Source organism: Trematomus bernacchii, unplaced genomic scaffold (assembly GCF_902827165.1).
Source record: "Trematomus bernacchii unplaced genomic scaffold, fTreBer1.1, whole genome shotgun sequence".
NCBI classification, from domain to species: Eukaryota; Metazoa; Chordata; class Actinopteri; order Perciformes; family Nototheniidae; genus Trematomus; species Trematomus bernacchii.
In genome coordinates, this window is record NW_022987733.1 from 408987 (window position 1) to 425609 (window position 16623).

The 16623-nt window shown below is 40.3% G+C and overlaps 1 protein-coding gene across 1 annotated transcript; it reads left to right on the forward strand.

Annotated features, from left to right (window-relative positions):
* Window positions 1–119: 119 nt before the first annotated feature.
* On the forward strand, window positions 120–16212 carry hormad1 (HORMA domain containing 1). Its single transcript, XM_034145894.1, has 16 exons — window positions 120–223; window positions 338–400; window positions 2132–2276; window positions 2471–2534; window positions 2645–2681; window positions 3761–3781; window positions 3948–3974; window positions 4102–4176; window positions 4742–4916; window positions 6811–6968; window positions 8624–8692; window positions 8956–9013; window positions 9444–9496; window positions 13800–13883; window positions 15707–15760; window positions 16034–16212. Exons 2-16 carry the CDS (start codon window positions 368–370, stop codon window positions 16127–16129), a joined length of 1149 nt encoding a protein of 382 aa, XP_034001785.1. The 5' UTR covers window positions 120–223; window positions 338–367; the 3' UTR covers window positions 16130–16212.
* Window positions 16213–16623: the final 411 nt, after the last annotated feature.

Sequence of the window (16623 nt, forward strand, 5' to 3'; positions counted from 1 at the left end):
GTCCATGTTTTTTGCACTAAACTTCGGACTAGATCCCTGCACTGTGATTGGCTACTGCTTGACCGTTGGTGCCTGTCAATCAAACTAATCGCGGGAACGGTTCGATTAACACAAAGCTAGCTTGCTTACCAAACTTAAAAAAATACAAATTATACGGATTGTATTATATTGTTTGTTTTTTGTTAAAATATTCCTTCATTGTTGCCATCTAAGTACCAGCTAGGTGAGTAACAGCGCCATCAAATTGTGTCAGAGACTGTTTTAGCTTGTGGCTGCCTAGCTAAATGTAAATAAGCTAATGAGCTAACATTAGCAACATTTCTCTCTGTTTTTTCAGCTTTTATTTTGTTTTCCTCTCACCACTGCAATGGCTTGTGTCCAACAAGTTAGAACTTCACAGGTAAAATCCCTCTTAACTTCTAGCAAAACATTAAAGTTGATGAATATTTAATAAGTAAGCTAGTTTAAGAGAATTGTATAGCTGTAATCTATGCTGTGTTACATTTTGTCCATAACAATAGCAATAGTTATTTTAGATAAAGTACAATTACTCATCCACTAGAAACAAGTTTAATGTACTTTTTAGCATGATCATTGTATGCTACTTTATACATCTACTGTGCAACATACATTTAATTGCTCAAAACAAGTGTATCTGCAGATTTAAAATGTATATAAATGACCAAATCTATGATCATCATGTATTCATAAGCTACAGAGGTAATTATATTCTGGTTGCATCTTCTCACCCAATGATTTATGTTACATTACTTACTGTATTACCACCACTCATTTAATAAATTCCCAGTACAATCTCCCAACTCCACATTTTATAAAATGATCCACAGCATTATTAAGGTCTATTGTAAGAACACTACTCTTATTTTTGCTCTGCTAGACTTGAGGGGGGAAATAATACATTGCATATTTTAAAAATTGTATTTGATATGTTATGTTGTAGGCTCACTTGTTCTAATGCAACTGTTGGCTGACTTCGAGTGTCTCTGTTAGCTGTGATGAGTAAGCAGTAAATGTACCTTTTAGCGTGATTTCTTAAAACAGGTGTATCTGCAGATTTAGAGTTTCTATAAATTATAAAATATATGATCATCATGTATTCATAAGCTACAAACTTAACTGTATGACCACCACTCATTTAGTAAATTCCTCATAAAATCAAGATTTTATAAAATGATCCACGGCATTATTTAGGTCTAAGAACATGTAACATATAATTAACCATGTTCACTACTATTCATTTTGCTTGTATTTAAAAAATGAGAGAGATGGTGGAATAATTGATATTATATGTTATGTTGTAGACTCACTTGTTCTAATGCAATTGTTGCATGGTCCGGCAGTGGCTCAGTCAGTAGGGACTTGGACTGTGAGCCGTAGGGTCGCCGGTTCAAGTCCCCAACCAGACCTAAATATGGAGTGTGGACTGCTACTTGGAGAGGTCCCAGTTCACCTCCTGCCCTGCTGTGGTGCCCTTGAGCAAGGCACCGGACACCCCCCCACTCCCATTGCTCCCATTGCTCCCCGGGCGCTGTACAATAGCTGCCCACTGCTCCTCGTACTAGACTCCTGGTACTAGGATGGGTTAAATGCAGAGGCCAAATTTCACTGTGGGTGTTTCTCAATCGCGAGTACGCTTGCTTGGTAGCACATGTCTGCCGAGCATCTTGCTTCAGAAGCGAGTCAAGAATACTTCCTGGCATTCGGAAAACGAAGAGTGGAACACGCTAGCAAGTGTGATTTGGGGAAATTGGTCCGTGCGCAAAGCATTGTGGGGATTTTAAGACCGCAGAGTCTACTCATGTGCAGCCTCGATATTTCTCCAAACGGATTACGCCGGGCTCGGTAGATTTCCAAGTATGCTGGAGATTGGAACAGTACTTCGGCGGCACTCGATGACGTAGTATGCTTGAAATAGTGGCTCTGAAGCAGCTTTACTCGCGATTGAGAAACACCCCCCGTGTGTGCTGTGTGCTCTGCATGTGTGACCAATGACCATGGGTTTCCTCCCTCCGATTCTATTCTATTCTATGTTGGCTGACTTAGAGTGTCTCTGCTAGCTGTGATGAGTAAGCAGTAAGCAGTATGCGATTAATTTCTTTCCCTCGTGCAGGATACTCAGCTGTTACCTAATCAGGTTCTCTCAGAGCAGCAGTCCGTGGTTGTTATGAAGAGACTTCTCGCCATCGCAGTGTCTGGCATCACATACCTGCGAGGCATTTTCCCAGAGAAGGCCTACGGCAGCAGATATGTCGAAGGTTAGATTACACATGGATTTGTCGGCACATCATTCAAAGATTCAAAGGTTTTATTGTCATATGCACAGAGCTATAGATTGCAAGATGACAACAGGAATGTTTATCGGGGCACTTAACAGAGCTCAGGTGATTAGCAGTGGCTATCAAGGTCTATTTACACATTTGAAGTATCCCTCTTTTTTTTATTCCCACAGATCAGAAAGTGATGATCCTAAAAGAGGAACGCAGCTGTCCTGGTGCCAATCAGATTGTTAAATGGTCAATAACAACTTGATATCCACAGTCATAGTTAAAACAATGAAAGTTGGAGGATATGTTTCACAGCTAATTAGACGTGTGCTTTCACTGCTTTGTTTACATTCTCACAGGATGCAGGGATGTTTTGAGGCCATCCAGAAGAAGTATGTAAGTCAAACTCAACCTTTTCCATCATGTCTGACTGAGTCACTATGAATTAGACATCAAAAATGAACATAACCAGCAGCGTAAGTCAGAGTTTCCGTTAGAATATTTTTTTGCCGGTCAACATGTCCGTTAAAGTTGAAATCTTCCGGACAAAATGAGAAAAGTGCCGGTCAAAGGTCTTCTTTGTTATTTATTGAGCTTTAAAACAAATTGATATAATTCAATATTAAACAAACAAATTATAGTAGATTAACTACATTATTCAAAAGTGTACAGTAACTTATAATAACACGGGAATAATAAACGGAGCGCTCTCTCTCCCTCTCCTGACAGCCCGCCAGTATCATGCAGCTCGCGGATCCAGAGTGACCCGACAGTAAAACTAAACATATCTATAACTACTTTAGGTAGTTTGAGAGGTAATTAAAATAGCTACGTGTGATATTCTAACCTGAAGTGTGTGTGTGTGTGTTGCTCCGCTCACCGCTGCAGGTGATCATGCAGAGCTGCGTGTCGACTCGTCAGCAGCAGCTGATCTCTCTCTCCCGTCAGATTAGACTTCACTCACGTTTATATCCATATCGATCAGATCGAGCTAGTTCTAGCTAATGATATGACTACCTGCTTATCAAAGGACACCTAAACAATAAGCATCGCTATGCAACCGGGTGAGGCCACAAAGTATAGCGCAGCATTATGCATTTGTTTACATGCCCACCGGAACCCCGAGGCATTACCAACAGATCAACGCACAATCAACCCATACAGGACATCTCTTTCTCCACATTAAGTGTTAGACATTAGAATTGACTCTTCTTGTCTGTCACATACTCTTTTGTCTGTCACATACTCTTTCGTCTGTCACATAAGTGGCGCAACTGATGCAGTATTGTGCTAAGGGGAAATTATTTTGACCGGACATTTTGCCCAGAGAGATTTGGATTTGGACTTCAGCATATTTTACCGGTCATAGTCCGGTAATTACCAGCTAATGGAAACTCTGGCGTAAGTGCTTATTCACATGTTTCCCCTGTGTCTCATTATAACTAACATGGTCAAATGTGTTGTTTTCCCACCAGCTGCGTTCAGTCATCATGTCTGTGAGTATTATGTAAATGGGTTTTTAGCAACGAACAGATTCCCAGGCAAATACTGGGAATAGTAACTTTATATACTTTTTCAGCTGATGTTTTGGAACATTTCATCTTTTCTATAAGTCCTGAAAGGCTCACGGTTCTACTGTTTTTCTATATTGCCCTTTTTCAGATCTACTCTGACCCAGAGAACCCACAGGTAACCCGCAGGTTTTCTTCGTGCCATTGTTGATGTTTAACAAAGCTAAACCACTGTACAGATTACAAGCTGCTTTTATGATCATTGTGTATCTCATACTGTACACCTATCATCTCTTGTCTTTAAGAAAGTGACAGAGTATTACCAGTTTAGGATCCAGTACACTACAAAAGGAGCGCAGATGGACTTTGAGAGGTGGGATGTTTTTTATCTTTACAATTATGAGATGTTCAGAAGACAGTGGATACACCTAATATCAATGCAGGAAACTAATAAAGGTGTAAACCATCTATTACTTTGGGTGGATGGATGGATGGATGGATGGATGGATGGTTGGATGGATGGATGGATGGATGGATGGATGGATGGATGGATGGATGGATGGATGGATGGATGGATGATGGATGGATGGATGGATGGTAGGTAGGTAGGTAGGTAGGTAGGTAGGTAGGTAGGTAGGTAGGTAGGTAGGTAGGTAGGTAGGTAGGTAGGTAGGTAGGTAGGTAGGTAGGTAGGTAGGTAGGTAGGTAGGTAGGTAGGTAGGTAGGTAGGTAGGTAGGTAGGTAGGTAGGTAGGTAGGTAGGTAGGTAGGTAGGGTAGGTAGGTAGGTAGGTAGGTAGGTAGGTAGGTAGGTAGGTAGGTAGGTAGGTAGGTAGGTAGGTAGGTAGGTAGGTAGGTAGGTAGGTAGGTAGGTAGGTAGGTAGGTAAATTATTTAGTCACAGAAACATAAGTGTGTTCAGACATTAAAATACAATACTTAAAATAGTGGTCCGTCCGTTTCTTCGTCAGCAACAACGACAACAAGGTGTCGTCCATGTCGTGCGGGAACACCAAGAAGGCGAGTATCCTGCTGGTGAGGAAGCTCTACACTCTGATGCAGAACCTCGGCCCTCTGCCTGACAACGTGTGTCTCAACATGAAGCTGTCCTACTACAACAACGGTAACACACACACACACACACACACACACAGAGACAGACAGATACACACACACACACGCACACACACACACACACAGAGACAGACAGATACACACACACACACGCACACACACACACACACCCAGCATAAGTAAACGTCAATTATATACGATTTACACATTTGATTTTTCCAATGAGCATGCACTACTTGCTACTACCTTTGACCCCTAACCCATCACAGTCCTCCTACTGCTATTTATTTCATTTGTACTTTATTATTTGCCCCTTTTGTTTGTTTGTTTGTTCACCCTGTGAAAAGGCTCTATACAAATTGAATCTATTATTCATTATTATTATTATTACTGCTTGAACTCTCCGACATGTGCAGCAGCGTCAAGACCTAAAATCGTATATATTATTGTCAAATGTAATACATTTAGCTGATGCCGTTATCAGACTATATTGTGCAACTTCAGTTTCTTCCTGAGTAGCATTCCCTGGGGAAGTTAGGAAACCAGATTCAAAAGAGACAAATAAGTTACACAATGCAGAAGACGTAAGTCCAGATCATTACATGTTTAAATCAATGTGCCAATCAATAGTGATCAACTATCCTGGAAAATATACATTCAAAGATACATCAAAAACATTTTTCTTTGATATCACAAGGCTGTCCTTCATTAAGGTGTAAATTAGGGCTGTGCAATTAATGATTATGATTTTTGCCATAATTGCACAACCCTAGTGTATATTCTCCCCAAAACGTGTCCATGCCTTGCATCGTTTTTCAAACATTTCAAGATTTTACAAGCCTTTTTTAAATATTATTTATTATTTTCAGTAACTTTGCTGAGATAAACAAGGCTGATCTTAAATAGTTTACAGTCCTTATTTACAGGATTTACAATTTGAGACTGTTAGACAAGCATCCTGCATGTACAGTATTAAAAGGGTCATGACAATGTTTTCTCTCAGTGATTGTGATGTTATGTTAAATGTTTGTGTTTCATGTATTGTGTCTGGATATGTGTCTGTTGGTGTTGGACATGGAGCTGCTGTGATGCAAGTCAAATTTCAGACTTGATCTGACCAATAAAGTATTATCGTATCGTATCTTTATCGTATTATATTACGGTCATGTGCTTTTAACAGATAATGTTAAAGCATTAAAGTGAGGAGTTTACATTCAGTTGGCTGGACCAAAAGGATATACATGTTTGCCTCTTTTAAATTCTTTGTTTTGTAAAATGAAACACCACGTTGTTCAGAGTGTGTGAAGAAGATTTAGTAGATTAAGAAACTGTGTAGAAAGTTGGGATTTTTCCGCCATCAGAATTTCTTCATGGCCAGAAATGCTGTTTTTTCCTAGTTCAGGTTTTGTTTCTCTTTTGTATGTCAATAAAGTACCTATCTATCTATCTATCTATCTATCTATCTATCTATCTATCTATCTATCTATCTATCTATCTATCTATCTATCTATCTATCTATCTATCTATCTATCTATCTATCTATCCATCCATCTATCTATTTATCTATCCATCTATATATCCATCTATCTATCTATCTATCATCCATCTATCCATCTATCTATCTATCTGTCCGTCTGTCCGTCTACCTACCTACCTACCGACCTACCTATCTATCTATCTATCCATCCACCCACCCACCTACCCATCTATCTATCTATCTATCTATCTATCTATCTATCTATCTATCTATCTATCTATCTATCTATCTATCTATCTATCTATCTATCTATCTATCTATCTATCTATCTATCTATCTATCTATCTATCTATCTATCTATCTATCTATGTTGTTCTAATGCAACTGATTTCAAGTGTCTTGCATTTCTTCCTAGTGGAGGTTTTGTCTCTCACAGTGTGTTTCTCTGTCTGTTTGTCTCGAACAGTCACTCCTCAGGACTACCAGCCGCCAGGCTTCAAGGATGCTGACGGCGACACCATGGAGTTTGAGAAGGAGCCGGTACAACTCACCATGGGGGAGGTGCTCACTCCCTACCACACTCTGAAGCTGGACATGGCCACGGAGAGGCAGAGACTGGAGCAGGTATTATCTTTTAAGGGATGAGCTGCCAACAAGATAAATGAAACCCTCTGGAGAGCTGTGACGTAGGCTGTTGTTTTTCCTACAGCATATTAAGCCTATTTTACCTACATTTTGCTAACTTATAACTTAAAGAGCAACTTGCAGGTTAGAACCCCCAGTGAATAAATGTGTAGGAAAATTATGTATACACTAGATTTTCAAAAAAATATACATAAATACACACTACAGCAGTGGTACTGTACCGACGTACTTGTGAATCTTTTCCAGAAGGCGGTTAGATCACCGGACGACAGAGTCGGTCTCCGTGTGCACAGACAGGGCTGCTGTTAACGTCGGTCTGTACAACGGAATTGTGCCAAAACTACGCCAACGCTCTAGCCCCCCCCCCCCCCCGTCGACTTTCCTGAAGTACTCCACTAGCACCCCCCCCCCGTTGACGTTCGCGATACAGAGGGCAAATAACTTTGAGTGGAGCCAGAAGTTGGAGTACCAAACACTGACTCCAGGTACTCATCTGAGTACCTCACTGAGAAAGTAGTTATGTGCACCCCTGAATATAGTAACGTTACTGGCAGGACTGTTGATACTGATCCATAACAGAAACTAATGCGCAAGTATCAGCCGTATCTCGCGTTACCTAATGCAACTCCACTCTACGTCTTACGGTGCTGTGTACCGGAGGGGAGAGAGAGAGCAGCGAAGGGGGGAGAGAGATGTAATACGGTTTCCTGATAAATGTTTGATAGGCCTCAGCTGTGGAGAGTATGTGCTGCAGAGAGGTGGATGCACCTCGCACAACGCACCCAGGAACGAAAGCTAGCTCCGGTCCTTTTCCTGTTAGGGAAACTGTGGACTCGATGTCCTGACAGGCTGGAGTTTGTGCAACCTGCACAAACACAATAGCTCACCATGATTAAAAATGGTGAAATGCAATGTAAAATCACCGAAAAAATACCAGCTCACTAAATCACAACCGCTCAAACCAACTACCAACTACTACCGCGGATTGGGCAGAGAAGGAGTCCGAGAAGGTTGTAATATGACGCGTTTTTCCTGCCCTTATGTCTCGCAAAACATATAATATCAAATCCTGCGTTAACTTTTTTTATTGTAATTTTCAGGCAAGGTTAAGCATAAATGTAGTAAAACTTCACCTCTATAAGTGGCTCAGCCCTTCCTATATTTTTCTGTATGTGGCCCTCGGTGAAAAAGTGTGGACACCCCTGCTCTATACCAGAGTCCTGCACGGGTCTGATTTTCAAGACCCGCTCCCGCCCCACACCCGCGACGTGCAATACCGAACCCGCCCCGCTACCCGCACATATTGCCAATTAGTTCCGCAACCCGACCCGTCGGCACAAGATCCGCAACCCGACCCGAACCCGCATATATATGAGCAGTGAAAACGTGCAATTATTAACACACGCAGTTGCATATTTGTCTCAAAAAGCGTGGGATGTTGGTTATTTTCTCCATCTAGGACCCGCGGGTACCCGACGTACTCTGCTCTATACGCTCTAAAAATGATACTCATTTGTCGTTCTTTCTATTCAGCTTCTTTGAGGTTGTTCTGTCTTTAGTGGATGCCTGTTTGTCCTTTCTCTGGGAGCTGAGTTGTGATTGACAGCTGTGTGCACGTTGCTAAATGTCTGCAGGTGGAGGAGAGTGTTAATGTGACTGAGAAGTGGATTCTGAATATGGAGGAGGAGGGAGATCTGTCGCAGGTCAGCACACACAACACACCTCTGACATGCAGCTTGTTTACACTCATCCACCTTTAAGACCAGTGTGACATTTTCCCCTGAGAATATAAAATAGTTAGTTGAACAGCTTTGTGATTGACACATGTATTGGGAAATTCACGAGGCTACAGGTCCGACGTGTGTGTGTGTGTCAGTGTGTGTGTTATCAGAGCAGTTTGTTTCTGTGGTCAGCATGTTGACACTTTGTGATCCTGGTGTTGAGATAAACATGTTTTAATCTCTAGACTCATGTGATTGAAGACGTGGAGAAGCCTGACGACAGCATAGACTTGGACAACACGGGTAAATCCTCCTTACAGTTCACTTCAACTGCCGTACACTCTCCTGGGTTCACTTCGGCCTTGTTTGTGATGTGATATGTGTCCAAATTGCAGAATAAAATGCAGGAGATTAAACCATCTTTGATAAAGGAATTCTTGTTGAACATCATTATAAGCCAGTAGATGTTCTAATCTAAGAGTGAGGTGTGTAACAGGGATATCAAAGGCATCATAAAGCCTCATTTATGATTTGATTTTGGCATATTAAAATTCAGTTTAGAGCTTTTTGTTTTTCACATTTAACACTTTTTGTCTTGAGACCTTTTACGACATTTCTATTCAAATACTTTTAAACTTACTTTTAAACTTCATTGGATAAAATGAAAGCCTACTTTTGATTCTTATACTTTGAAACTATATGAACGTTATCTTTTTTTTTTTCTGAACCCAAGAGATCGAGATGAGCTGCCATGAGAAGATCGAGAGCTGTGAGGAAGTTATGGAGGTACGAGAGACATTAAGTTCACGAGCTCAACTCTTTGGGAACATTTTACACATTCAATCATTTCCATTTTAATCTTGAGTAAAAGTAGAAGTACTCAGATCTTGTACTTGAGTAAAAGTAGAAGTACTCAGATCTTGTACTTGAGTAAAAGTAGAAGTACTCTGATCTTGTACTTGAGTAAAAGTAGAAGTACTCAGATCTTGTACTTGAGTAAAAGTAGAAGTACTCAGATCTTGTACTTGAGTAAAAGTAGAAGTACTCAGATCTTGTACTTGAGTAAAAGTAGAAGTACTCTGATCTTGTACTTGAGTAAAAGTAGAAGTACTCAGATCTTGTATTTGAGTAAAAGTAGAAGTACTCAGATCTTGTACTTGAGTAAAAGTAGAAGTACTCTGATCTTGTACTTGAGTAAAAGTAGACGTACTCAGATCTTGTATTTGAGTAAAAGTAGAAGTACTCAGATCTTGTACTTGAGTAAAAGTAGAAGTACTCTGATCTTGTACTTGAGTAAAAGTAGAAGTACTCTGATCTTGTACTTGAGTAAAAGTAGACGTACTCAGATCTTGTATTTGAGTAAAAGTAGAAGTACTCAGATCTTGTACTTGAGTAAAAGTAGAAGTACTCTGATCTTGTACTTGAGTAAAAGTAGACGTACTCAGATCTTGTATTTGAGTAGTAGAAGTCTCAGAATCTGTACTTGAGTAAAAGTAGAAGTACTCAGATCTTGTACTTGAGTAAAAGTAGAAGTACTCTGATCTTGTACTTGAGTAAAAGTAGAAGTACTCCTGATCTTGTACTTTGAGTAAAAGTAGAAGTACTCAGATCTTGTATTTGAGTAAAAGTAGAAGTACTCGATGAGTAAAAGTAGAGTACTCAGATCTGTATTTGAGTAAAAGTAGAAGTACTCTGATCTTGTACTTGAGTAAAAGTAGAAGTACTCAGATCTTGTATTTGAGTAAAAGTAGAAGTACTCAGATCTTGTACTTGAGTAAAAGTAGAAGTACTCAGATCTTGTACTTGAGTAAAAGTAGAAGTACTCTGATCTTGTACTTGAGTAAAAGTAGAAGTACTCAGATCTTGTACTTGAGTAAAAGTAGAAGTACTCAGATCTTGTACTTGAGTAAAAGTAGAAGTACTCAGATCTTGTACTTGAGTAAAAGTAGAAGTACTCAGATCTTGCACTTGAGTAAAAGTAGAAGTACTCAAATCTTGTACTTGAGTAAAAGTAGAAGTACTCAGAACTTGTACTTGAGTAAAAGTAGAAGTACTCAGATCTTGTACTTGAGTAAAAGTAGAAGTATTCAGATCTTGTATTTGAGTGAAAGTAGAAGTACTCAGATCTTGTACTTGAGTAAAAGTAGAAGTACTCAGATCTTGTACTTGAGTAAAAGTAGAAGTACTCAGATCTTGTACTTGAGTAAAAGTAGACGTACTCAGATCTTGTATTTGAGTAAAAGTAGAAGTACTCAGATCTTGTACTTGAGTAAAAGTAGAAGTACTCAGATATTGTACTTGAGTAAAAGTAGAAGTATTCAGATCTTGTATTTGAGTAAAAGTAGAAGTACTCAGATCTTGTATTTGAGTAAAAGTAGAAGTACTCAGATCTTGTACTTGAGTAAAAGTAGAAGTATTCAGATCTTGTACTTGAGTAAAAGTAGAAGTATTCAGATCTTGTACTTGAGTAAAAGTAGAAGTATTCAGATCTTGTACTTGAGTAAAAGTAGAAGTACTCAGATCTTGTACTTGAGTAAAAGTAGAAGTACTCAGATCTTGTACTTGAGTAAAAGTAGAAGTACTCAGATCTTGTACTTGAGTAAAAGTAGAAGTACTCAGATCTTGTACTTGAGTAAAAGTAGAAGTACTCAGATCTTGTACTTGAGTAAAAGTAGAAGTACTCAGATCTTGTACTTGAGTAAAAGTAGAAGTACTCAGATCTTGTACTTGAGTAAAAGTAGAAGTACTCAGATCTTGTACTTGAGTAAAAGTAGAAGTACCAGAGTGCAGGAATACTCTGTTTCAGTAAAAGTCCTGCATTCAAAATGTTCCTCAAGTAAAAGTAGAAAAGTATTCTCATCAAAATATAGTGAAAGTAGCGACAGTAAAAGTAGTCATTGTGCAGATTGGTCCATTTCAGAATAATATATATGATATGTTTCATAATGATTGATCATGAAAGTGTTCTCAAAGCTGGTAAAGGTGCAGCTAGTTTGAATGACTTTGTATACTGCAGGGTAGCTTGTGAATTTACTCCAGGTGGAACTACAGTCTGATTTAACACTTGATTATATTTCACATCATTCATCCACATCTGTAAAGTAACTAAAGGTATTAAATACATGTAGTGGAGTACAAGTACACCATGTACCTCTGAACTGTAGTGGAGGAGAAGTACAAAGTAACAGAAAATGGAAATACTCAAGTAAAGTACAAGTACCTCAATATTGTACTTAAGTACAGAACTAGAGTAATTGTACTTAGTTACTTTACACCAGAGCATACAAGGCATTTGTTTTGGCATAAATGGTGCATACAAAGACAGAAAATCTGCCATTTTGCATTTGGCTATATTGGGAATGTATTCTTTCTCCACTTAAAGGGGACCTATCATGCAAAATGCACTTTTGTAGGTCTTTTAAACATGAATATGTGTCCCCGGTGTTCCAGGGAACTCACCAAGTGTCAGAAAACACAACCCTCTCTATTTTCCTCCATACCCAAATCTCTAAAAAAGGGGCTGCAACGGATCTGATAAAAACTGATCCAGATTTGAACACTGTCCTGACGTCAGGACGGTGGCGCTACGGCTATTGGGCCAACTCCACCAATCAGGAGGAGACAGCCACGGCCATTGCCGTTCGAAAGCGCTGGAGACGCTGTAGTACATATGCCAGGCCTGTAGATGGTGCTGTTCTCACAGAATCAGATCTTGCTAAAACAGATCTAACATTTGTCAAATGGCGCATTTCCACTACACGGTCGGCCTCGGCCACACTCGGTACGGCTCGGTACGGCTTGGCCGCGTTGGGCCTTAACAGGGCCGACTCACTTCATGCTGCGCTTCCATTACAGTTTAGGAACTGGGGTAGTTACTATAGTAACGCAGTGCAGGCGGAGCCGTGACGTCATCTTCAATGAGAAATCCAGAAACACAACACAGCCGTTAGCTGTGAGCACTCAGAGCTCACAGCTCCTTATATATGTTCAGAAACTCGACAAAAGTTAAACAAGTACACACCACAGACTGCCTGTGTCATGGTGAATACAGTCGCTGCCTTATTTATGTCTGTATAGGCCGTTGTTGTGAGTGTGGACGGTCGGGGCATATACTGCGTTAGCTTAGCCAATCTCCATCTAGAAAAACACGAATTTTAAAAGGTTTTTCGCCTGCCGTCTGTCTGCAAACTTGACAAAGCATTAATTCATGGTTTTTACTAACCGGTATCAGTATGTTGTTACTTCGGCATCATTTTGAAACGTGTATTACAATTAAATCACGGTCAAATATGTCCATCTTGTTGTAGTTCTAGCCCTCTTGCCAGCGCTCCTCTCTCTAGTTTAGCATACTCAGCCCGACTCAGCCCTGTTTGTTGGCCCCGATAGAACCACAATTTTCTAGGGCCAGAAAAGAGGGGAAAAAGTGGCCCCGCGCCGTGCCGCGCCGGAACGAGGCCTAGTGGAAGCACAACCAAAAAAGGGGACGGCACGACACGGCACGCTTAAAGCGAGCTACGCGCTGCAATGGAAATGCGCCAAAATTGAGCAAAATGAGGCATGGCTAAAATGCATGATCTGTTTGGTATTTTGAAGAAAAAAAAGTATAAATATGCCTTATATAGGTATGGTCCTACACTATATTATTCAAATATAGCATGATCGGTCCACTTTAAGGAACATGGTAAACAACAAAATGTGTGATGGGAGTAAAGACACAATTAAAATGTGAGAAGATATCTTTTAAAATCTAGTATAATATACTTTCAATATAATAATAATATAATTCACAAAGTGCTTCACAAGAAGTTCAAATGAAGACCACAGAAACATGAATACAAAAACAACATGAGGCAGAAATGTAAGGTTAGCATAAAAACCAAACACAGACCACGTGGAGTCCTGAAAGGAACAGACATAAGAACAGAACACACATCTCAAGTAAAGCCAGTGTAAAAAGATGGGTCTTCAACACAAGGAAAGGTCACAAAAAGGGGTTTGCTAGCAGAATGACTGCAGGCTCAGTGTCAACATGAAGCCCCTTTGAGAGCACTTAATGACGGGTGTCGTCACGGACCATCTGTCCCCTCAGATGGTCGCTCTGGTGAAGAAGACCTCCGACATGGAGATGGGTATGAAGAGGACGAGGAGCGGACGCATCATCAGGTCCACCACGGTCAGTCAGACACTTTAAAGCTCAACAGCCAGCTAGCTGTTCACTCCTCAATCTCAATCTTTTATTTATTTATATGGCACATTTAAAGGTCACCTATCATGTCTCTTCTACATCAACATGTGTCCCCTCTTCTTCATGTCTCTTCTACATCAACATGTGTCCCCTCTTCTCCATGTCTCTTCTACATCAACACGTGTCCCCTCTTCTCCATGTCTCTTCTACATCAACATGTGTCCCCTCTTCTCCATGTCTCTTCTACATCAACACGTGTCCCCTCTTCTTCATGTCTCTTCTACATCAACATGTGTCCCCTCTTCTTCATGTCTCTTCTACATCAACATGTGTCCCCTCTTCTTCATGTCTCTTCTACATCAACATGTGTCCCCTCTTCTTCATGTCTCTTCTACATCAACATGTGTCCCCTCTTCTTCATGTCTCTTCTACATCAACATGTGTCCCCTCTTCTTCATGTCTCTTCTACATCAACATGTGTCCCCTCTTCTTCATGTCTCTTCTACATCAACATGTGTCCCCTCTTCTTCATGTCTCTTCTACATCAACATGTGTCCCCTCTTCTTCATGTCTCTTCTACATCAACATGTGTCCCCTCTTCTTCATGTCTCTTCTACATCAACATGTGTCCCCTCTTTTTCATGTCTCTTCTACATCAACATGTGTCCCCTCTTCTTCATGTCTCTTCTACATCAACATGTGTCCCCTCTGTGTAAAGAGACTCTGAAAGTTTCAGGAACAAAGATTCTCTCTCTTTTTGTCCTGATCCATTTCTATAAAAACCTGTCTGAAAATGAGCTGATCAGATTTTGGCCACTTTATGATGTCATAAGGATGTTTTGGCAACTAAGGTAACCCCCCCTCCCCACCTTATCACCTGAATCTCCTCCTAGAGCACCATTGTGTTCTTTGTAACCAAATCTCTCTCAGAGGGGCGTGGGGAGGGGCTCCTTATTTTCATCTAAAGTAACAGACAGAGAATCAGCACTTTTGAAACAGGGCTGAAACAGAGGGGATTATGGGTAATGCTGCAATGATCTGTTTGGTGTTTCAGCCAATCAGAGACAGGCTCTGTATATATCTGAGACCTGTGATATATTGATGAAAAACAGTATAATAGGGGACCTTTAAAACCACCGCAGTTGACCAAAGTGCTGTAAAATAACACAATAGGAGTAAAATAATAAAACAATATTTAAAAACAAGGTAAAAAGCACAATAACTAGAAACATATAAAAACATACAAATATCCAAATGTTATGTTCAACTAGTATTAAAAGCCAGTGCAAAGAGGTGACTTTTTAGCTGAGATTTAACCTGAGGAACATCTACACTCTTATTATTGACGTACAACTTGGATACTTGTGTGTAAATGAAGCCATAAGGATCAAAGGGATAAACAAAGGCGAAAAGTTAATATCATACTTTACTCCAAAAACACTGTCTCCTTATTTTAGGAGTGTGATTTTAAGACGCCCTATTATCCTTTGTGGGTTTTCCCTGTCTTGTAGTGTGTTATAGGTTTGTGTGCATGCATGCGGTCTGTAAAAGACTAAAATGAATTGGTGTGTGTGTGTGTGTGTGTGTGTGTGTGTGTGTGTGTGTGTGTGTGTGTGTGTGTGTGTGTGTGTGTGTGTGTGTGTGTGTGTGTGTGTGTGTGTGTGTGTGTGTGTGTGTGTGTGTGTGTGTGTGTGTGTGTGTGTGTGTGTGTGTGTGTGTGTGTGTGTGTGTGTGTGTGTGTGTGTGTGTGCGTGCGTGCGTGCGTGCGTGCGTGCGTGCGTGCGTGCGTGCGTGCGTGCGTGTGTGTGTAGCAGACAAACCTGAGAGTGAACAACATGCCACCGGCAGCGAAGAAGGACAAACTGGTGAGAATCAAATCTTTAATGTGTTAAATAAACCCTAATTTAACATACATATTCATCTGTAAATGCCCCTAGCTAAATAATGAAGCTGCACATTCACATAAAAAGCTTTTCTACTGAAGACATGGGATGGATTTTGAAATGGAAAACATGTAGGAGGCCGTAGGTTTTTGCCTCACAGATGAGTCAGCGCTGATTCTCCGAGTGGGATGTTGTCAGTAAAAATAAAAGTGTGTGTTTGACTTCTTGCCAACCGGGCGTGTCCTCTTTGTTCAGGTTTGTCAGTACGAGATCCCCAACAGCCAGGGGACACCGTGCTCCTCCTCGTCCAGCAAGAGGCGCAAGTTCAGCGAGCCCAAAGAGCACTACTGACCTGGCACCAGACGGCTGGATTGATTCACATTCATGATTTTTATATTTCAATTTCTAGTCTTTTTTTACATGGATTTTTTTATTATTGCAACATTTTTGTTTCTGTGATATTACATTGAGTTTGAACGCAACGCTAATCCAAATGGTGGACAGTTTACATGTTTGAATGTTTTCCTTGCTGCAGTATTTAAATTTCATCTTAATGTTTGTTTGACAAAGCAGGATTTCATACTTGAATAAAATATGAAATTGCATCTTGTGTTACAGTTTATGACTATACGTTTTAAAGGGGACCTATCATGCAAAATGCACTTTTTTATGTCTTTTCTACATAAATATGTGTCCCCGGTGTGTCAGGGAACTCACGCAGCGTCAGAAAATAAAACCCTCTCTCTTTTCCTCCGGACCCAAATCTCTAAAAACGGGGGAACAACGGAGCTGATCCAGATTTGCGTCCGATATGACGTAATATCTGAAATGTGGACCCACGGCCC